A 22,832-nucleotide genomic window follows, 5' to 3' on the forward strand; every position below is an offset into this window, starting at 1 on the left:
AGCTCCAGCTCCATTTCCCGCAGGGAGCGGGGCGCTCTCCGCCCGCCCCCGCCCGGGATGCTCAGCCTGCCGAGGGCTGCCGAACGCAGGCTGGGCGGCGGTGCCGCGGGGTTTTCCTTCAGGAAAAGGCTTTTCCCCGCCGGCAGGACAGGGCGGAGGCGCTCCGGAGGCCGGAGTGGAGGAGCCGTCCCCTCCCCGGGCCCGCCGCCGCCGCCATGGCAACCGCCCGTCGCCGCGCGCGCGCACCCCTCACCCCCGCCCCCCCGCGCCTCCCCCCCCCCCGGGCCCGGTCTGACGGAGCCGCCGCGCTGCGCCCCCTCCCCGCGCCGCTCTCGCCCGCGGACACGCACCCCCGGCTCTCCCAGGTAACGGCAGGGCCCGGGATCGAGGCAGCCCCTCACGGCGCTGCTGCCCGCGGCGGGCGGCGGCTCGGACCCCGCCGCGCTGAGAGAGGCGGCGGGGATGGGGGGGGAAACCAGCGGTAGAGGCTGGAGGAGGGCGGGGGCGCCCCCCATCTCCCGCGGAGCGTGCCGGGAAGTGTAGTCCGCGCACCCCCGCCGGGAGCTGGGGGCTGCCGGGAGAGGCGGCGGGAGGGAACTACAGCCCCCAGCGCTCTCGGCGGAGGCGGTGGGAGATAGGGGCTGCGGAGGGGACCCCTGTGGGGACGGGAGGCTCTGAAGGAGGGCACCGAGGCGGCTCTGCCCTGCGGAACAGCGAGGGAGAGAAGCCCCTGTGCCGCTGCCCGGGCGGGAGGGGCGGTGCGGCAGGGCCGGCTGGGGGGGTGGGCGCGGGGCAGGGAGTGAACGGGGCGGGGGTGCAGAGAAACACGGGTGGGGCCTGCGGTGAGGGGAGGATGGGTTGGAGGGCGCCTGGATGCCAGTGAGGAGAGAAAGGATACAAGGAACGGGGCCCATGGGAACACAGGTGGATGGATGGATGGAAGGGGAGAGATGTGCTGGAGGAGGGGTGGAGCAGATGAACGGAGAGCTGTGCAGAAAGCAGAGCAGAGCAGAGGTTGGGAATGGATGGGTGCGAAGGAGGCAATGGTCAGAGGGAGCCCTGGAAAGTTTCCCCAGCCAGTTTGCGTTTATTGTTTCCAGTTTCACATCTACCACGCTTAGGCTCTGTTGAGTTTGTGGCACTAGGTGGTCTGGACAGTGTTAGTTTTTAAAAAAATCATTCTGCTACATTTTTATTTTTTCCCCCAAAATTGCTGTCATGATGTCAGTACTGGCATTTTTCCCTTTTCTCTCTCCGTTTCCTCTCCTGACAGTTCTAGTGTTATTCTTTATCTTGAATTCTCTAACAGCCATGAGGAGGAATAAAATTACAGTTTCTCTACATATCACATTTAAAATACAGATGTTTACAATTGGCATATAAGGGGGTGTCATTTTTTCTTCCTGAAAATCTGTATCTTGAAAGCATCAGTGCATTAGTACTCCCTTGTATATGAATATTGAATGTCTATTCCTACTACAGTTTCACATTTCACAGTGATGAGTTTCTTTCCAATGAATGCTTCATTGCAGTTGCAGATTGTTGCGAAGTTTATTTTTTCTTCCTTTTCCCCCGTCCCTATGTCAGCTATTTCCTAGAGAGGCTTCAGCTTCTTGCAGCTCCTGGTACTTGCCACACTGCAGAAGTGAGCACTGCAGCTGCAGCGTGCTTCCAGGATGCTTGGCTCTTGGAGATTTGGGCTTTTGAGCAGGTAATGGGGAGAAATACATCCTGCCCTGACCTAATCCCAATCAAAAGACAGAGAAGTAAATGGAATACAAGAAAACCATGATAGGCCTTTATCTGATTTTCTGTTTAATTAATTTAAGAGAAAAAAACCCAAACTGATTCTTCTAGGAATGAGCTGAGAAATGTGAACCCTTGATGTCTGTAGCACTAACAGCAATATGCATATAAATGTATATTTTTAAAAATGCATGCTGTTCTATCTAAGTAATACCAATCCTTTGAAATTCAGAATGGGGTTCAAAAGGTGGAAAAGTATTCAGCCCAAAATTCTGCCCTTATGAGCCAGGGTTATAAACACCTGTGTGAGTGTATTAAACCTGCAATTTTTAATGGAAAGCTTATCTGGGATGCAGATTGGCTGAGCCAGGAATGGAGCAGCAGCAGCACCGAGTCTCTGTGGAGCTGGCTGTGGTCTGGTAGGGCCCATGGGCTGCAGCATAGGGGGAACATGGGTGTGCTGTATCCAGGGCCAGGAGCAGCTTCACTGCCTTTTTTGGCACAGAGCCCGACCTAAGAAATGCTCTGAACCCAAGCTGGCTCTGTGCAGACCCATCTTGGGAGCCTTTGGTGGCATGTTTGCCCTACCAGAAGTGCTTACACACATGATAAGCAGAGATGCAAGTGGCTCCACAAAGGACCCAGAAGGATTATTGACTTGGGCTGGGTTCCACTTTGTTGAGTTCCCTGCAGAATCCTTCAGGTATCTGGGCCCTGCATCCTGTCAGAGGAGGAGTTGACTGATCCACCTCAGGGCTGATCCCACCTGGACGTGGGCCTGGGTTTGATTTGATACTAATGCCAGAAGCCCTGGGGGCTGTGCTGGAGAGGAGAGAGATGTGTGGAGCCAGCCTGGGTCCAGCAGGGCTAAGATGGAAGAGAAGCTGGCAAGCCTGTCACTGCCTGACCCGTGTGTATGGAGTTGCGTTCCCCAGAGTTCCCCACCACAGCATTTGTTTTAGCTCTTTTTGTTACCCAGCCTTGCTAATGAACACCACATTACCCCAAATAATGTTGATGTGACCATATGGATCAAAACTAGTGCATGAAACTGGTGTATGAGGTGCTTGGAGAAGGATACGGTTCACCCTCAGTTTTAGGAATAGCACAGCCGTCTCTGATTCTCCTTTCTACTTCTTCAGGAAACTATACTTCAAAGGCTCTGCAAATGGCTATTTAATTCTCCAGGATGTTTTCTGTTTGGTTCACCAAACTAATAAAATCTCTAATTTAAATCTCTAAATTAATCTTTAATTAAAACACTGACTACCTCTTTAGTGTTTTCTTATGTGTTTACTTTTAACTTGTGGTGAATGTCTTTACTTAATTTGAAGATTTTTTTTCACTTGCACTCAAAGTAACTCTGTTTCAAGTTAAGAATGCACACAAAAATTGTTTGAGGCCTGGATACATGCTTCTTTTCCTTCCCACTTCCATACACATTTCCCCATTAACTCCATGTCTGCTATTTCAAAAACAGAATTTCAGTACAAAGAAGCCAAAAACCAGTTAGCAGAAAGCAGTTAACTGAATTAAAAGATCCCTTGGTGCTGGGTTTCCTGGACCACGGTATGTCTGTGTGTGTTTTATCTGGTGTCTGTACTGCTTTGAAAAATGACATAACCTGCTGCAACCGCAACACTGCTGCTGCCATTGTAGCCAGCCTTGTCACTGCTAATGCACATAGCAAAAGGGGAAAACAGCACTGGCATAGTACATTTCTCATCTTTGATTCATTTACATGTAGTTTAAATTCAAGTCTGCTGAAGCCGAGCCATGTCCATACCTATAGATATGTTTCTAACAGGAGTTGTGATCCTGTGAGGTCATGATCATTAGTTTTCACACCAGTCCATGGGACCACAGCTACATGTTCAAACAAAGCATGTTAACAGGGAAGGATGGATTTAGCTATGGAACTTGGCAAGCCGTTTGTTTGTTTGTATTTTATCTGGCAGTGATCAGTTAAAATGTTGTTTTTGTCATGCAAACGTAATGTCTGCAGCATCAGCAATTGCTTCTGAACAGGGACAGTTAATTATTGGAAATGAAGATCATTTGTTCTGCACCCAATACCAAAACAAAAGACATAATCCTTATAATAAAGCAGGAAAGACTTACTTAATTTCTTTCAATTATTTCATTTTTTTAATACCTTATTCTTAAAAATCAAAATTTATCTAGCACATAAAAAATATAGTCTGTATTTCTGTCAGAAATAGCATTCTGTAGGCTTCTAGTAGGAGTCACACATCATGCAGGGAAAAACACTTTTTGTTTCTCTGACAATGTTCCAGTTAGTGTTGCTGTTTATGCTTTCTCAGGTAAAGCATTGTCATATTGTTACATGTCTCTATTTTAACAACTATTAAGTTTGAAGAGAAGACTGAAAATTGGATCATTGTGCTATTTTAAGTGAAGATATAATTGCAGGGGAGAGAGCTGTTTGAAACCGGTCAAAGCTGGCTTACAAAACCAATATGGCCTTAACCTAAGAAGGGCAGGTTTCAATTAACTGTAATGAAAAGTTTCCAAGGAGTAAGAGGAATTTGAGGAAAAAAACAACTTCAGTTTATGACTTAGACTCTAATAATGGAAATGGGTGCACATGAAAAGTCTATAAATTGAAAAATCAAAACCTTTTAACACTGAAATTCACTTCCTTACTTTGGTCTGTGTGGCAATTGACCTGTTCTGGGATTGTGCAGTGGCAGAGAGGCATCCTGGCTCTGCCTTGTAGAAGTGGAAAATGTACAGTCATACCTCAGTCACAAGCACTGTATTCAGAAGATGGAGCCTAACAGTGTGACTCTCTGTCTTGTGACATTAGTTGTAACTCTTACATTGCATTTCGGGATGCCCGACATCAAGCACGGCTGATGTACAGAAAATGAGAAACAGGATTAGAGCCAATTTTCATCAGCGTATGTCCAGGCCTTTCCAGATGTTCAGCTGTCCAGTCAGCAGTACTGCAGCCTGCCATGATTTGAGAGCATATGTCCAGCAATCTCAAGGAGCTGTGGAATGTTTTTAGTTTTGCCTGGGTAAAATTTTGGTCAGAGAAAGACACACATCCAGAAAAATCCAGGTATGGTATAGCCCTCTCAGTGAGGAATTGACAGCTGATTTGGAGAAAAGTCTGATTAGTTGGTATTAAATAAGGCTTGATGTGACTATTAAAACAATGAGAATAAAACAAAACCATCTAACAGCTCATTTAATGAGAGTCCTCCATCCTGTGCAAGAGTCAAGGGTTGTGGAGAAGATGGGATGCAGTGGTGTCACTGGTTGTGTCGAAACACCTGCATAAAAGAGGCATGTAAAGATAGCAGATGCCTTCCATTGCATTTGCAGAGTGAATGTCTGGGATCAAGCAAGAGGAAAAGCCGTGCTGCAGACCCCTCTGTGGAGAGGGCATTTGCTGCCTCTGGTAACGCTGTGGTGAGATAACGCTGGGAGATGGGTTGGAGGGGGACAGTCCTGTATCCATTCCCACTGGTGTGGCACACAAGTTTGGAATAGTGTGCTAAGCAAGCTGCCCCCTTTGCCTGTTACAGTCACTGTATCTGCCCATTGATATGTTTTGTGTATATAATGCTTTAATGTTAAAGTAGTCTTTTGGATCCTGCTCAGTTGTGCATTGCTTTAGTTCTGGGAGAAAAATTCTTTTCTGACCCCAGATAGGGATCAGCTCAGCTTATGCTCCAAAGAATAGAGATTAATATCCCCTGTGACCTTTTAGCCTGTCTGCTGCAGGGTTTTTAACAAGTGGGTTTAAGACCCCATGTGTGGCAGCTATGCCAACATGAATGTCTGTAATGTCTCTTCTTGTCAATGATCCGTGAACTAAGGAATCTCCAAGGATATCTTGACATGCGGTAGAGCTGTTACGGTCTAGTGCAGGAGAGAACCACACAATGATAGAATGAAAAGCTGGTGTCACAAGTAGTGTGTAAGTTGTTCTAAATGTACTTGACAACAGTTGTCCCTGGCTGTGTATTTACTTAAAATATGTGGCTGTGATATGGTAGGAAAATTAAATATCTAAACAAATCTCCAGATAACAAACAACAAAATGCTCTATTTATGATTTATATATTTCTGGTTCCTTGAGCATCTCTGATGTTGTATGAACTCTATAATACAATGTAGATCAGATAATAAAGAGTGAGTGCACAACACGAAAAGGTCCTCACCTAGTTCTAGTTACTTCTCCCTCCCTCCCCATCCCTGACAATGAAGAATGATTGTCCAGAAAACAACACAGGAAATAATTCCTTCCTAAAAATATTTTTTCCTTGATTTTGGACTTATTTGTTTTGGTTTGCTTTGGCTATTCTGAAGTAACATTACCTTCACTGGTGTGCATAGGAAGCTTGTAGTTTGTTTAAACCATTTTTAGCATTAGTCTTAAATAGCAGTAGAGTCTCAGAGAACTGCCTGGGATTCCAGGAAAGCTCTGATTTAGGACTGAGGCCTACAGCTGGTGTTTCAAATATGGCTCAGGTAAATGGATCAAGCTATATGACCTGCTTTGGTGTCTAGGGTAGGTGATAAGTAAAAACTGAAGTGCCTGAATCCACAAGAAAGATCCAGGGACTTTGTCAGCTTAGCTCTGGAGGTATTGACCGCTCAGTGGTACATAGGTGTACATCCACCAGCCTCCCTCCATGCTCCAAGTTTCAGTGCCTGTCAGTGTTTTAAAAGCTCTCCAGTGTGACACACCAGGCATCAAGCTCATGCTTAAGCTTTGGCATCACCAGCATGAGGCTAGAAGCCCCCAGACTCTTGCTAGCTGGAGGAAGTGGAAGAGTCTTGTTTGGTTTGCTCCTGCGATTTTAAAACCATGTACATTTTTCTGCATCCTCCTTCTCAGCTTCCTTGTCTAATCTCTGTCCTGAAGAGGGCACATGTTTTCATGGCTCCTGTGACTTGCTTTCTGCCTGTGGATTGGCCCAACTTTCATCACAGACAGAGATGAGGAGGTTGTCTCCTCTGGTGAGCAGGGGACTCTTCTGGAATTAAGGGAAGCTGGATGTGAGTATCAGCCCTCTTAAGGCAAAAGTGAGTTAAATATCCCCAGAGGGTGGGAAATAGCTGTAATAAGGAGGCACGAGAGGTTGTAAAGCAAGAATACATTCTGTTTAAATTCTAGGATTTCTAGGAATTGAATTCAGCAGTTCTTTAAAAATGTTTTATTTACTTGCTCTCTTTCACTATGTATGGGGAAAACCTCCAGAGATTTGAGGAATGTTTTTTTAATGGCGACAGGCTGGTTGTGAAGCAGATCCTAACTTGGATATGTTTGAAGACAGGTCAATGGATTCTGCCCCAGATGGTGTTCTGTTCATTTATATGTTGACTTATGAGATCTGAATGGGTTATAACCTATCTTCAGTTCCTACCTTTTTGTCTATTTCCAGTGCAATCTGAGCGACATCACTTTTTTAACCTATTAGTTATGATCTTCTGTATTTAAAAATTAAATGGTTTTAGTTGCCATGAGTCTAGCTCTCAATAATGATGTATCCTGCCTATGTCAGGAAACAAAATTAGGGTCGTCACCCTTTCCACCTTAGATTTCCTCCTGCCCAGTAGTTTACAAGAGGCAGTTGGAATGCTTTGCAAGCTGAAATGTGCAGCACAGCATGAGGACAAGTAAAGCCCCAGTGTGTCCTGCTGTTCTTGGTGGAGTGTCAGCTGTGGAGTAGCAGCATGTTCTTGCAATCAAAGTCATCGGCCACATGCAAGCTGTGTGACCTGTGGGTTTAAGTGAGGGTGGCAGGTTTCCATGGCTTTGTTGCAAGAGCAGGAGTGATGAGGTGGTGGAGCAGATCTGGTGTGCAGCTGTAGGCAGCAGTTAGGACCATCAGTGTGGCACCTTTGGGAGGTGCAGCGTGTGTTTGCTCAGAGCAGAGTGAATGTCATGTGGATGTCTGTTTAAATTGTCAGGGGTTTGGATTTTGCTAAGCATGAGGGAATACAGAGGCATGAGGCACATCCTCCTTAATGCCATCTTGCTCTTGTCTTGTCTGTTTATAAAACTTATTAACATTTTTATAACCCACTATGATGTAAAGGGTTGCTTCTCTCTGTTCTGGCTTCTGTCTGCTACCACCTGTTCCTTCTGTGTGCACTTCTGTAGCACGGGCTGTTTTCAACTGTATAGCCTCAGCTGTGTTTGTATCCCCCCTTCCTGGTTTCTTCTTCACCTCCTTGATCTTGCCAAACCCTTGATGCAACTAGTGGACCACCCTCCAGAGCTGACCTCCTCCCTCTTGCTCAATGCAACTCTGCATTGCATAGCTATGAATTGCATTTTTTATTTTTAATTTCCAGAGGTTTATATCTGGGTTAATGTCAGGGACCCCCACATACTGAGTTAGAGTACAAGGGGAAGGAACTGATGCTCTTTTTCTGTGGTGAGGACCTAAATTTTGGATCACATGAGATTCAGATAAAAGGGCAGGCACTGCTTCAATCTTGAACCTTAAATACAAACCTAGGTGTACAACACAGCTTAATTCTGAGTGTCTGGGTTATTGCTTTCTTGAATGGTTACTGGGAAAAGCTGGGCTATGGGTTTGCCTTAAAGTCATGCTGCGATTTGAGGACTAGGGGAAGGTTGTACTTTGGGAGTCACTGTTCTAAGGAATGTTAAATTTGGACTGCTAACACTGCCATAAATCCCAAAGTGACATGTTAAATTTAATGAAAAAATTCAAGTTGGCATGTGGATGTTGGAGTACTTTGGAAGAATATTTAAACAGAATGAGGCTCTCAACTTCATCTATAGTAGAGCAGTCATTCAACCATATCATAATCTCATTAGGGTGAGGGCTCTTGAAAGTGTGAAGTGCAGACATCCCTGATGCTGGTTGGCACATTTAGGCATGTATGTAATACAACAGTATAAAAAGCAATTTAATGCCTCGTGTGATTTGTGATTCATGGCTGATGGCTGCTAATACATTGTGGTGATCTACAAATTAAAGTTTAGTTTGTTAGGTTCAGTGTGGGCAGGGCATTTAATTTTCTTGCATTAATTTATCAGGATTGGGGCCAAGGCATCAAAGAAGTTGTGTTTTTTATCACTATAAAAGAGTTACAATTCATGATCTGAAACCTTAGGCTAGTAAAGAGATACTTCAGACATAAATGGTTGTAGAAGAGCAGGACTAGATGAGAACAGTGTTGGAAAGACACAATTCAGCTATGAGAGAAATAACAAAACTAAAGCAACACTGCCTGAATTATTCTGCAGCATGTAAAATTTATTTTTCTGGTAATTATGTTCTCTTTTAGATTTCTGAGTGAAGATGAATTTAGCAGAGATTTGTGATAATGCCAAAAAAGGAAGAGAATATGCACTCCTTGGGAATTATGACTCTTCTATGGTATATTACCAGGGTGTCATCCAGCAAATCCAGAGACATTGCCAGTCGATCAGAGATCCAGCAATTAAGGGCAAATGGCAACAGGTAGGGTGAAATAACATTGCCCATATTCTATTACTTGATATTTGAAAACCACACGGTACCTCCCAAGACTCATAACATGTAGAGGACTTACATTTCAGTGATGCTTGCAGCATTTGTTTTACAATATTTTGTTGATATTCATGGGAAAATAATTTTCATGGTGTGTTCAAAAGGAATGCTGTTGTTCTAATTGAATCAATTCTTTTGTTTTGTTCACTTAGAATGTCTGTCTAATTTCTGGTCTGTTTGTGTGTGCATACTATCTGTGATTGCATACTTTTGAAACACTGAGGACTTCCTTTTCACCTTGTATCTTTTGTCCATCTAATGTCGAATAAACTAAACTGAGTGGGTGGGTTAGCATCACTAGAATGCTTGTCTCAGTAGTAGCTAACTGTAAGACTGTAGTGTACAAATTTGGATCAGGTTTCTAAAAATGCAGATCATACTCTTAGCCTGAGTCTTGCACACATCCATCTCTCTGCTAAACAGAGTACTATTGAAGCCATGGAAGTAATCCGTAGATGAAATGTAAGAACCCTCAAGGAAACATATTCATTACTTTCAGTATTTAAATCTTCCTTAAATTTTTGGTCCCATTTTTCATGGTACAAAATGTGTTCCATAAACATAAAAATGGAGGAAAACCATATAAACATGTTTTCTAGAATAAAGAATTAGTGTTTCATAAATACTGTGTTTTGAAAGAATAACATAGTTGCTATAAAAGATACAATTCTGCAGTAGGTAGCTAAAGAGATGTTTTCAGTAAGAGTTTTTCTAAACATCGTATGTTTAAATGATATCAATTGAAAACAGAAGCAAATTTTCCTTTTTATTGCAGCAGATGATTTGTTTATGGGTTTGTGTTTGGAACTTCAGACACTAACATAGAGTATTTTGTGTACTGATAAGTACAACAGTGTTAACAATCCCTTTGTAGTAACAGTACTATTCATAGGTGTTTATCATAGAACTATAGAAGTCTGTTTATGAAGAGCTTGTCTGCAAAGCATGTGCATGTGCATCCAGCAGAGATAGTTTTCCTTGTAATGTAATAAGCTGGATGTTGCGTAGGAGATATTCACATTCAAGTACTTGTGTTCAAGCTTTTTCCCACCCCAGGACATGCTGATACAATGTGTTCATGCCCAGTACATATCCTTGGTTCCTGCCAAACTTGTAGCTGATGTGAAGGTAGAGCATGAGGATTTCCTCATTCTGCAGCTGAAACACTGCATTGTCTTCACATCTAGTATTTAGTGTTTTCTCTGATGGCACTGATTCTTCCAATAAACTTTCAACAGTTCTTGTGTTGTGAAGGTCACTCAAGTGTCGTGTTACTTAAACTGCTTCAGAGAAGCCTGTGCACCATGGAATGTGTGCTGCACATTGGAGACAAACCTCAAGTACGAAAGGACCATTAACACGATTTCCAGGATTTATTCCCTGGGGAAGGCAGCTGGCTCTCTAGCAGAGGATCTCAAGTTGGCACCTTCTCAGAGATTATCTCCTTTAGGCAAAAGAAGAATGGCCCCTGACCATGTCACATAAATGCTTTAGAGATCTGTCCTAAATAAGATCTGCAGCAGGTGGGGTAGTGTCTGTCACACTGTACACTCATGTTAATTCTGAAACTTCCCAACATAGTAGTGGCAGATGAGCTTTGTCAGAATACTGCTTTGCTGCTACAGGTGCTAGGCTCAGAGAAAAAACAGCAAAAAGTAAGAAGTGTGACTGAAAAAAAAAAAGAAAAAAGAAGGGTTTCATCCCTAGGTTATATGCCTTCTCATTCATTTATGGGAACACAATGATACAGCCCCAAGAGCATATGATGCAGCCCTGGAACTACTAGCTTTTCCATACCAGTACTTGCATGTTTTGGTGAGACCTGTAGAGATAGACCTGCTTTTTTTACCCACTCTTTATAAATAATTGTGCTTTCTTACTCCCTAAGACAGACTAAGAAGGAGCCTGATGATGTGGATGTTAGCACTACTTTCCAGCTCCAACAGCAGCTACATCCAAACAGTCAGTCACAGTCAAGGAGCTGTCTTGGCTGACAACCTGTTCTGAAAAGAATTTAACTGAGAAGTTGGATCACAAGTAACATTCATTCACAGTATTAAAGCAATATCTAGATATTAATTTTAGATCTTTTTCATTAAAGTGTTATGCCATACATATTAGGTACATTTAGCAAATTTCAGGTCCAACCCACTTGGTACCAGTAAAAGATTCCCTTACCAGTGTGGTTCTTGCAAGTGGCTTGAGAAGCAAAGCAGCCCTTAGGTCATGGTTAAGGGAATTAATGCAGTTGATTTTCACCTGAAATTCTGTCTCCTCAAGCATATAGAACTAGCCTCTTCTTCAGGTTCTTCAGCTTCTCCATCATCTGAGGAATCTGGAGAGGATAGTACCACTGGTACCTTTTGGAGGTGGAGTTTAGCAATCACTAACACTGTGTGGGTAGAGCTTTTACTTTTGAATGTTCATGTAGGTAAGTGCTCAAAGGAGAAGATTGTTACTTAAACCGGTTCTTCTCTGGGATGTACTGTCTGCATACACATTAACAACCTTGAACCTTCTGAAGGGTTCCTGGGATGCTGAGTGTCAGTATGAAGCATCCCCTTCCTTTCTGTATGTTTGCATGCAACTCACTAACAGGGTGTTTGTCCTACTGGTACTTCTGAGGCAGCGAACTAAGTTTTGTGTGTTTATGGACATGTTCCCTTGTAAAACAAAAATTTTCATTTGAGGAACATCTTAAAGAATGGTTCCAGCTGTGACTGTGCAGCTGACCAACTTACCTCTCTTACATGCACCATTGTTCTTCCTGTTTGGTCTCTTCTCAGCAGTGGGTGCTCCATCCTGAATCGGTACCTCATGCCTGATAGAACTGTTTTGTTGCCTTGTGAATGACAGAGGATTTTTCCAGTAGTTTATTGAGCAATTTCAAAGCCCAGGTGAACCAGAAGTAGTTGGGATTTTGGGTTAGATTCCCAAATGGTCTTTCTTCTTCGATCTACCTTTCATCACATGGGTGTCATTATTTTCAAATTTCTATAGGTTGGTCTGGACAGAATGATGTTCCGTTCAAGTATTTGTTGGGCTGTATTTCATTTTCACTCAGAGAGACAGCTTCAGCTTTACAAATGGACATCTTGATTATGAGGATTCCTCTTGGAGCTGATGGTTAGGATGAGGAGGAATATGAACACATTAGCATCTTCTCCCCTGGAAACAACTGATGGGCTCAGATACAGCTGATGCAATACTGCCTCTGGGAAGTCAAAATCAGTGCTAACCAGGGAAGAGGATTTTGTTACTAGTGTGGCACACCCTGCAGAACTTAAACAGGGCAAAAGATGCGTGCTGAGGTTCCACCAAAGCAGAGACATGACAGCATAAGAATTCCTCTGACTTCATGGAAAATTCACTGCCATTGATCATCATTTGTCTTGGGGATATCATGGTGATCTGCTCTCGAGACCCATCCTCGTTTTGCATCCGGGAGTTCCCAGCTTGCAGTTGGGTTGCTTGAGTGTAGCTCAATTTGTATCTTCACTCCTAGGCCTCCTGAGCTCATTTAAAAAATAAAAAGTTACTTTATTGTGCTTTGAGGTTTGGCTGACAGGTAGGCATATTAATTCATGTAAATGCAGTCTGGAAAGATTCAAAATCAGAAGCAACTCATCCTTACCAAAACTAAAAGGTAGGTTTAGTCTCATGACCACTACTGTGAACTTTACTTGTGTTGACATTCTCCCTGTTTATTCTGAGAGAGTTTCTTGGCTGTTGCAGTGTTTTTACTAGACATCTGGCTTGTAGGAACGAGCTGCTTCAGTGACAGTTCAGCAGCTGCAGAATGACAGCAGAGCGTGCCCCCGGGAGATAGTACTGGCTTATGACAAGGCCAGCGGCTGTCAAGCAAAACCTGCTGCGTGATAGAACCATGTGCCCTGTGTTGCACAAGAGCTGAGAGCACAGGGGCCTCTGCTGGAGCTCAGGCAGGAGTTCAGTGATTCCCTGAGCTCTTGGAGCAGCCAGCAAGGCACCCTGACTGACTGTGGTCACTGGTGCAGGTGATTAGGTGCACTTAAAGAATAAAGGGTGAATTCTTTTTATTATTTCAAACACATTTTGGTCAATCAATTTTTTGCTCCATGCCTGTTTCATTAACATTTAGTAAGTTACATCGTGAATAAGAAACATTCTGTGGGTAACTCATTAATAGATATCATTTTAGGAGCTATACCTTCACTCCATGGGATCAGACAGGGTTGCACAGTATCTGTTTCGGATATGGTTTAGGGACTTCTTATTTTCACTTTTTAAGAAATCGAGCTTATTGAATAGCTAACTATTCAACAATAATATAATATAATAATTGCAGTAATAATTACAATAATAATATAATAAGTAATTTCAGGTAATAATCAGGTTTGGAAAACGTTTAGAGATAAACTTGAGCAGTTTTCCTTCAGCAAAAAAAATCCCACACATTATTTGTATTTACCAAGGTACAAATACCCACACTTATTGCAATGGGTATAGAAGTACAAGCTCTAGCATAGCAAATAAAAGCTGGTGATAGAAAAGGTATAACAGTTCCCAGATTATGAAATACAGAGGTACTCCCTGAAATGAGTTTTGTAACTACTACTAAGAATGAGTGAACTCAATGCTTGTGCACTGTGTTTTACACCCACATAGGATGTGTTTTCTGCTTGGTTACTGGAAATTCTTGGGGTTGGCATGTCAAAACAAAGCTGTGGGGCCATCCCATGGACTGAAAGGCTTTTTATTGGGCCTTCCAACATCACCCAGTGCCCACGATGCTGCTTCTGTGGAGGAGGTGATGTGGCTGGTAGGGATGGCTGCTGTACAAGAGCCTGGCTCTGGGGACCAGGCAGCTTCACATGGTAGGTGAATCCAGCTAACATCCTGCCATGCCTAGAGAGGCCAAACTCTTCCCTACATTGTCTTCCCTCCATTTGCACCAGCTTCTCTCCCTCCTCTGCCTTCTGTCATTTTTTTTTCCTGGGATTTACCTGATCACAGGATGGTGTGCATGTGCAGAACCCAGCAGAAGTGTCCTTTATTTTCTTTTTCCCCTCCTAGGCCAATTTTTTCTCCATTTTACCAACCTGTCTTACTGTATTGAGATGCCAGAATTTAATCCAGAAGAGCAGGGGCAGAGTGTGGTTGGGGAGAAGAAGCAAAGGGAGTTTTTTTCTGTTTGGCAGTGGTGAGCTGCTAACTTGGCCCACTATCTCTTGAAACTGCTTAAATATAAATAACTTAAGAGCTTTCTTCAGGCTCTCTAAAACCTGAGCTAGAGCCTCCTGAGGGTTCTGGCACGTAAGGGTGTGTATGATGGGGGACAAAAAGACTGGGTGAGTCTAAACCTGTGATTTTTCCATTTGCAGCCATAGGTTGCTTCAGGGTGGCAGTGATCACTGAAAGACACGGCTCAGTTAACTTCATAATCATGGCACAGCCTCTTTGGCCCATGTCTGGATTGTTTCTCAACTGCAAGGAAGTCTTTCTGCATGTCTTTCATATGAGTCAATTTCTTTAAGGCCTCTAGGAGTTTATGGCTGGTTTTCCTTTGTGGTCCACACGTTGAGGATTCCTTGTTGGTTGATTTGCCAGGTATTGACTAAGAAATAGGGTGTATATTTCAGAGTTTGGTCGGCTTAGGTCTGGCTAAGAGATGGCTGGCAGATGTTAGTCTGTTTTAATCTTCCAAAGCATCAAATGCTCACTTTCCCTTAGTTTTCAGATACCATTCTCTTGCTGGTCCAGAGAGGTGAATGACAGCACACTGGCTGTTAGTGCTAGAAAACTGTTTTCTACCAGTTTCTCTGCATGTGTTGGAAGGCTGATAGAAGGAATCCTTTCAGTACTCTTGGAGCACTGGAGTAGGAAGTGGCTGTCTGTTGTGGAGTGGTGCCCTGGAGGATGTATGCTGTATCATTCCTTTGTACCTCACAGTGGCTGTTTGGCTGGATTTATTTTTGGACAGGAGAGATGTGTGTAAAGACAGTTTGAAGGAACCAAGTTAGTAATCAATCACATTTGCAACTCAGCTGGAAGCTCTCACACTGGGGAATGTGTCCACTGATTGTGTGATGAGAAAGCAAAGAGAGCAAAGCAGGGCAGGAATAATCTTGCCTGAGCTGGATGTCTTGTGTCTTTGGAAAGATACAGTTATCCCATCTGGAATGAGCAAGAAGGCTGCTTTGCCCTGTGAAATGATCAAGATCTTCTTGTACTTAAGGCTCTTTTTGTACAGGTGTTCATAAAGCTTCTAGTAAAGTAAATGCAGTGTTTCAAGATCTGTGCAGGGCCTTGGGGATTTGCTCTTCTCTTTCCTTTTGTCCATGCCAGTATCTTGCTGATGACAGTCACATATATTAATAAAATCATGGTGGAAACTCTCAAGCTTGAAGGAACTCATAAGGAACATTGAGTCCAACTCCCTGCTCCTACCTAAAACTAAACCATAAGAGCATTGACTAGACACTCCTTGAACTCTGGCAGACTTGGTTCCATGACTGGGGAGCCTGTTCCAGTGACTGACCACCCTCTCAGTGAAGAACCTAATGTCCAATCTGAACTTGCCCTGATGCAGCTTTATTGCATCGCTTGTGTTCTAACTCTGGTCCCCAGCCAGAAAAGATCACAGCTCCCTCTCTGCTGCCTGCCTTTGAGGAAGTTGTAAAACACTGTGAGGTCACTCCTCAGCCTTCTCTTCTCTAGGCTGAACAAGCAAAGTGACACTCAGTTGCTCCCCATAAGTCTTGCCCTTGCCTTTTCACCATCTTAGTTGCTCTCCTTTGGACATACTCTAATGTTGTGCTCCTCACAGAGTTCATTTTGTAATATTGTATTTTAATGATTTGGCCGGTTTTATAACTAGGACATCAGAAACTGTAATCAGAGATCTTTTATGCCAGAATAGTAGCAAATTACTATAGATCTGCCAACAACACCCTTACTAGTATGATAGTATGTATGCATACATGTCAACGTGCACACATAAATCCAAGCATTAGCACATGTTGTAGAAGAGTGATCACTGCATTAGCAATCATGTCTGGTTGGGACATTAACAACCAGGAAAGTGAACTCAACAGAGATTCAATTGTTTATGCTGCTGTTAGTAAAGGTCTGATAGGTCTGGGGTTTGTGAATAGGGAGACTTGGGAGTCCCAGCCTATGAGTTAGTGTATGTTCTTGAGGTACTTTCTATGTTTGTTTGGTTCTTTTTAAAGTTTGAAATGTAACAATTTTTAAATAACTTACATATTTCTCAAGGTCCGACAAGAATTAGTTGAAGAATATGAACAAGTTAAGAGCATTGTCAACACTTTAGAGAGTTTTAAAATGGACAGACCTCCAGATATCTCTGTATCCTGTCTAGATGAGCCTTTCAGAGATCCAGCTGTTTGGCCTCCTCCTGTTCCAGCTGAACACAGGTAAGGAGAGGCTCAGGCAGAATGGTTGGAATAAAGGTGGCTCACCATAATTTTGTATTTGTTTTTGAATGCTTTTTTAACATGAAAATCACATTTAATTTACACATTTATTACATTTGATTTAGTCACTTGCAATAAAAAGTAAATCAATTAATTGAGAAAAAAGTATTTAATCTTCAGTCAGATTTATTTCTGACATTCTAAAGAGAGTCACTCCTTTATTCTGGTAGGAGTAACTAAGTGCCTGGAACTACAATCTGCTGCAGAGGTAAGTGAGATTTTGGTGACAGCTGGTGTTCTCATGTGCAAGGAGAAAACTTTTCCATTTCAGTTTATTTGAGCAAAAGAATTAACTGATGACTGAGGAGTCTGTAAGGACCTGGAACTGAAGGATCTTGAAGGACATGGTGGTTAGAAATCATTCCCTAGCTACAGATAATTCAACCTGTATTTAATCCGTTGGTTAGTTTAATTGCTAAACTTGTTCTGTTACACATAGTATATCTCTTCTGTAACCATATTTAAGGTAACTTTTGTTAGCTAATAGATCTCTTAAAATAGATGCTTGTGCATTTTCTGAAATCCCTATTTTCAACCTAACAGAGCTGGTTGGAAACAGATTCTGTTTACAGACAAAAATAATGTTTATCATGCCAATATTTTTCTAACATAAGAGCACAGAATTTTAACGTGTATATACTCACATAAGCAAAAGGAGTAAAGTAAAATGAGAGATCTTGGGTAATGGAAAGAAATGCCACATTTATTTATAACTTTCTGTGCTTTATGATTATTAAAAAGATCTTTGCTTTTCAAAAAAAAAAAAAAACAACTCTAAGAATGTAAGTGTAAAATCATATTAATGCTGATTACTTTTGTGAGTGTAGAAATAACTCAGATTTTCTATGATAATGTTATGTAAAGTTCAAGATGTATTTATTCTTGTATTTTCCTTAGTGGTAAAACCGCAATAGTTCATCTGCATCTTTTAAGCTGAAATTTAAATCTTGTGCAGATAAGTGAGGAAACTTAGGCACTGTTCTATGCTGTTAAGTTTGAAGAAAATGCATGAAAAGCAAAATGTTGCCATTGTATCCAGCAGTGTGTTTAGGAATGTACTCAATTTAAAGCATATTCTAGGAAAAAGGTTTTGAGGTTAACAAATTCTGAGTTACTCAAAACAAGAATCAGCACAAGATTCCATAGTGGACACTTATCAAATTTGGGTGACATTCTTGGCGGTTTATTTTAGTTCGGTATTTCAAATTCAATCCGTAGAGAAAAATGACAGTGACACCGTGTCTTAAAACCAAATTCTTCCTCCTCATTCTACTGCTGAGTACTCTTTGACTTTGTGGGTGATGTACAGAAATATAGGTGGTTGCCGTTTGGCTCTGTTTGCTTTTGCTTTCAAGGCAATTTTTATGTTTTGACATTTTCACACAGGGGAATGAAGTCAGAGGTAGGTGGATTGTTTAAAATTCTCCCTCTTTTGTTTTGGGGCCTGTCAAAGCTTTTAGCCACCTTTTTAAAAAATTCTCTATTTTAAAAATTTTTTATTTTACCAGGAATGTCATCTATTTGTGTAAAACTTGTGCATGTGAATGCAACCTAATATAATCTCTTAGTTTGGAGTCAGAGGAATATTCAGTTTGAAGATTTTGACTAAATTGTTTCCTCTTTTGTTACGTGAGTGTTGGTTTGTTATTAGGAGTAGAGATCTGATAATGTTGTTAATTTTTTCTTTTGTGTTTTTCTTCTTACTTTGGGTATCAGACAGAACCAGAAATACGGTTTTGGATTTGCAGACGTAGGGAAATAAGGCTTAGGGTCTTGGCAGCTTTAATAATAATGTACTAAGGCAAATTAGAATCCTTCCTTCTTAATGTTGCTCTTTTTTTTTGCTGTTTTTAGCATGTTTTTTTGTGGTTGCTGTTGTTAGGGCTCCACCTCAGATAAAACGTCCCAACCGAGATGGAAAATCTTTGAAGAAAGATTCCCCAGGGCTTCAGCCCCGCGGGCCTGCGGGCAGAGCACACGTGGTGTCCAAGGGGGAGAAATCTTCAGGCAGCCGTGAAAGGGAATCCAGAGCTAAAGCAAGAGATGACAAGGTAAGAAGTGGGAATGAACTTGACAGAGAGGTGTTGTGATGTAGCAGGTGGCAAAGGAAAGCCATCTTAGTCATTTAATACAGATAATAAAAAGTCACAATAATCCCGTGTGGGAAAACTTAGTGCTTTCTTTTTCCCTATGAGCAAAACATGTATCATGGTGATATTTATTAATAATTGAACCAAAATAAGAAAATTTCTGTCATGTTTGCTCTGTCTTAGTGTAAGGTTTTTTTGAGGGAGGGAAGCATAGTGTCTTGTTCCTGAGGGTTTCTTATTCTTTGAGTGAAGACCGTGGGCTTGTCTCTAATCTCTAAGTGTTATTCAGGCGTAAAGTCCCTTCTCCTCCTTTTCCTCCATGTTTGGTGGGTTCTTTTTTTCCTTAAAGGAATCCAATATAGGACTTTTGTAAGGATATTAATGTAAAAAGTACAAAAATGAGACCAGTGCCCTTCCCTAGACTTGAAGCATTATGAATGGAGCTCCACAGTACCATTGCCTCTGCCATACAATAGTATAACTTAGGCATGCCTAGGAGTTCAGAACAGTTCCATAAATGCATTGATGATAGGTAAATTTGTGCCAAATTATGTGACTATTTACATATTTGAAAATGATATGAGGGAGAAGTATAAAATGCAAACTCTAAGCAACTTTCATTTTCTCTGGCTTATGGAAGAGGTTTTGTATTTATTATAGGGTCTATGAAAGAAGCTTCTTGGAACTGTTTTGTTTTAAAAGTAAAAGCAATGAATTAAACTAGACTAATTTGGAGATACTTTCTTCTGAAGATCCATGAAAAAGCAGCAGTGGTGAAGTGAAAGAAAAGGTAAAACAGCGATTCACTACAAAGTGGTGATTTCAAAACCAGGACTGTTTCGTGGCTGGAAAGAATGTCAGTGTGCAAATCACTGTTTCTGAGACACTTGTGTTTTTAAATGAACTGTGGAGTTAGTGCTAGGAACCCAAGGACTCTGTGGTATTAATTGTACAAGCTGAGACTGTACTGAAGTGGCATTACTTTACTGATAGACAAAGACACAAGACATGCCTTCCTATGGGGGCATACAGTATTGTACAGATCTTGAGAGATGAGTAAGAAAATATTTAGGCCAGTTTTCTTCCAAAACTTGGTTAGTTCCTTCGTGACCTTTCTGTTGCACTTCTTAACAGCTTAGGAATAACTCAAAGATACGCTTTTTCCATCATAAATTGTTTTTTGATACACTGGAAAAGTATTAAGTAATCCTAGCCCTTATTACCATCAGAAGGTAGGGCCAGGCATATTTTCAGCAGTGTTACTGAGTGACTGTACAGATCAAGCATTTTAGAAATCTCTCTACTCTGGATCAGTAAGATTTAAAATAACAAGTGTGCCTCCTGCAAGCTATAAAAATCTCATGAAGATCTGTGAAATTATTGAAAGTTTTGCCAGCTATATGGGGAATTGGAGTCGTGGTGTGTGACAGGTTCACCAGATGTGCTTGTGTAAGGCAGCCTTCAAAGCCTTAGCTCTAATGAGGGTGAACTCTGCTCTCCAAGCTTTCCGGTGATGAGCATTATAGGGCTTTACTATAAGGAGCCTACAACAACATGGCTTGTATAATACTTGTCTCTGGGAATAATGTGATTAGCAATACTACTGCTGTGAGGTGCAGGAAAAGTCATGAAGGTGTTCCATTTAATATAGTATTTTTTAAACACTGCTCTTATCTGAATAAATTGGTCACTAGGTGGCAGAAGAAAAATATGTCTACTCCTCAAAAAAATTCCAATACGTGGCTCTTGTATTGCCCTTTGTCTAGCTCCTTGGTTGTTATTCTAGTTCCTTTGTCTGGGGTGTGTGAGTGAAGAACACCCCAGGTTACAAATCCTCATGTGCTATATAATGGTTCTTGTAAGGGATCCATGATTTGCCTTTGAGAAAGATTTTGAATGAAAGAAGAAAGAGCCAGGTGTCAGAAGTTAAGAAGTTAACGCAACTTCCTATATTTCGCACACAGGCATGAAAATAGGTTTACCTTTCAGTGTTTGTTCTTCAGTTTTGGAGTTTGAACATCAAGCAGCTTTCCTCTGTAGCCTGGTATGTCAAATCAAAGAGATTTGGTAACTCATCATGTTCAGTTAAAAATAATAGGGCAAGCCTGAACCTTTAAATTAAGTAACCAGGTATCTTTTCTCCTACTAAATATTTCAGCTCTCTAGTTTTTGGGTTTGAGTGCTAGGATAGGACTACTTAGAGCATGTAATGAACTATCAATTTCCTAAGATGCTGACTTGCAGTGTAATGGGTTGCGTGCTGTCCTGGCTATAATACCACAATGTCACGCATTTTTTTTTTTTTCAAGGTAAATGTAAGTATAGTAGGTATATTTTAGAAATGCTCTGCCTCATTTGAAACAAATGTCTTCTTTCACTGTTTCTCCTCTCTAGATCATAACATCTTTTCATTCTGACAGTAACCATTCTTGGGATAAGTAATTTTAACTTGACTATGCCAATTAAATTACCTTTTTTAGTGCTATATAAAACAATTTGGAACTAAACCCACCAGATTGTGTCTATCCACTAAATCCTTATGTGTCCTTTTTCTTTTCCCTAAAATACTGTTTTCAAGTTTTTTTTCCTTCTTAGTACCACTGGAAAGTATTAGGCTTGTTCTCATGGTACCTTCTGCTGGAGCATTATCAAGAGTTTTAGCTTCTGTCTAATAGTTCAGTTTAAGGAGGCAGCATGAATGTTACCAGTATGTCTTTTAGAAATTGCATTATACCATGTCTAAGCACTAGAATATTTTTTAGGAGTACTCTTTAGCTTATTTTAGACTGTCAGTGGATAAGGACAGTAAATATTCTGAAGGCTATGAAACAGCCACGGGCTGCACAGCCATATCAGTGAATATTAACATCAATGAAGGTATGACTTCAAAAATTAAATTATTTTTTATTGATTATCCTCCTGTGCATCACTAACTGTGACGTGAGATGAGACAGTTACATTTAGGTGAAAGCACAGACCTCCATGCATTGGGACAGGAAGGCTGCATAATCTCCATCTGAAAATGCTAAAGGAACTGGTAGGTGAAATTGCAGGGCTGGGAGCACATTTTTACAGTAAAATGTACTTAGTCTGATGCTGTCTCATGTGAATGGTGAGTTGTGTTGACAATGCTTCTATTGAGAAGGGGAAATGAAAAACGATCCAGGCAACTGGAGTTGTTAATTTTTGCATGTTTTACAACAAATTTAAAATGGATGAAAAGCTAAAGACTTGGAACTAACTGAAAAGTGGAATAGAGTGCATTATGGTTTCTTAAGCAAAGGTGTTGCCTCTGCCAGGACTTTCTTTAGAGTTCTAGTTAATGTCTTATAGAAAGAAATTAATCTACCCAGATACCACATGGGAAGCAATTTGTTAATTGTGTAGTGTAGAGGAATTGTAAAGTGGGATTAGGCAGCAAGGGAAAAGTAAACAAGCGGTACTGAAAGAAGAATTAGCACTCAACTGGCAAATAATTTTTGACTCTTGTTTTGTATTTAAATTAATATTTTTTGTGCCAATTTAACTTGGCTCAAAAAAGAGGCAGGCACTAACTGAATTTGTTCATGACACCAAGTTGGGAAGCACAATCACCAGAAGAGGCAAATGAGGCTGTTGCCCAGGAAGAATTGGATGACTGTTGGAGTCATGGAAATGGGATAATGTTCAGCGGTGCAGAGGAGCAGGCTGTGTTCTTGGAAACTATAGCAAGAATTTCTGCTAGAAACTGGGAGCTCAGCGGTAGAGGAGCAGACGGATTTAGACATATCAGCAGAAACCGGATCAGGCTGAACTTCCATTTGGCACATTACCTTTTCCTGGTGGTCATGGGAAGGGCTTGCTGCTGGGGTGAGGCACAGTCAGGTGCCACCTTTGGCTTTGGCAGTGGGGGGTGGGAAGGGCAGGTGGCAGTTGTAATCTGGCACATTACATATTTGCATGCAGTGGGAAGAACCTGCAGGAAAGCA

General features: G+C 41.6%; 1 protein-coding gene across 1 annotated transcript in view; it reads left to right on the forward strand.

Annotated features, from left to right (window-relative positions):
• Positions 1-295: 295 nt before the first annotated feature.
• Positions 296-22,832, forward strand: part of KATNAL1 (katanin catalytic subunit A1 like 1) — a 39,722-nt gene continuing 17,185 nt past the window's right edge. The window contains exons 1-4 of the mRNA XM_083854313.1: positions 296-365; positions 9,052-9,227; positions 16,554-16,714; positions 18,657-18,825. Coding sequence (XP_083710439.1) covers positions 9,066-9,227; positions 16,554-16,714; positions 18,657-18,825 — 492 coding nt within the window. The 5' untranslated portion in view covers positions 296-365; positions 9,052-9,065. The remainder of the gene's footprint in view (positions 366-9,051; positions 9,228-16,553; positions 16,715-18,656; positions 18,826-22,832) is intronic.

The sequence above is a fragment of the Zosterops lateralis genome, assembly GCF_965231275.1.
Source record: "Zosterops lateralis genome assembly, chromosome: 2".
NCBI classification, from domain to species: Eukaryota; Metazoa; Chordata; class Aves; order Passeriformes; family Zosteropidae; genus Zosterops; species Zosterops lateralis.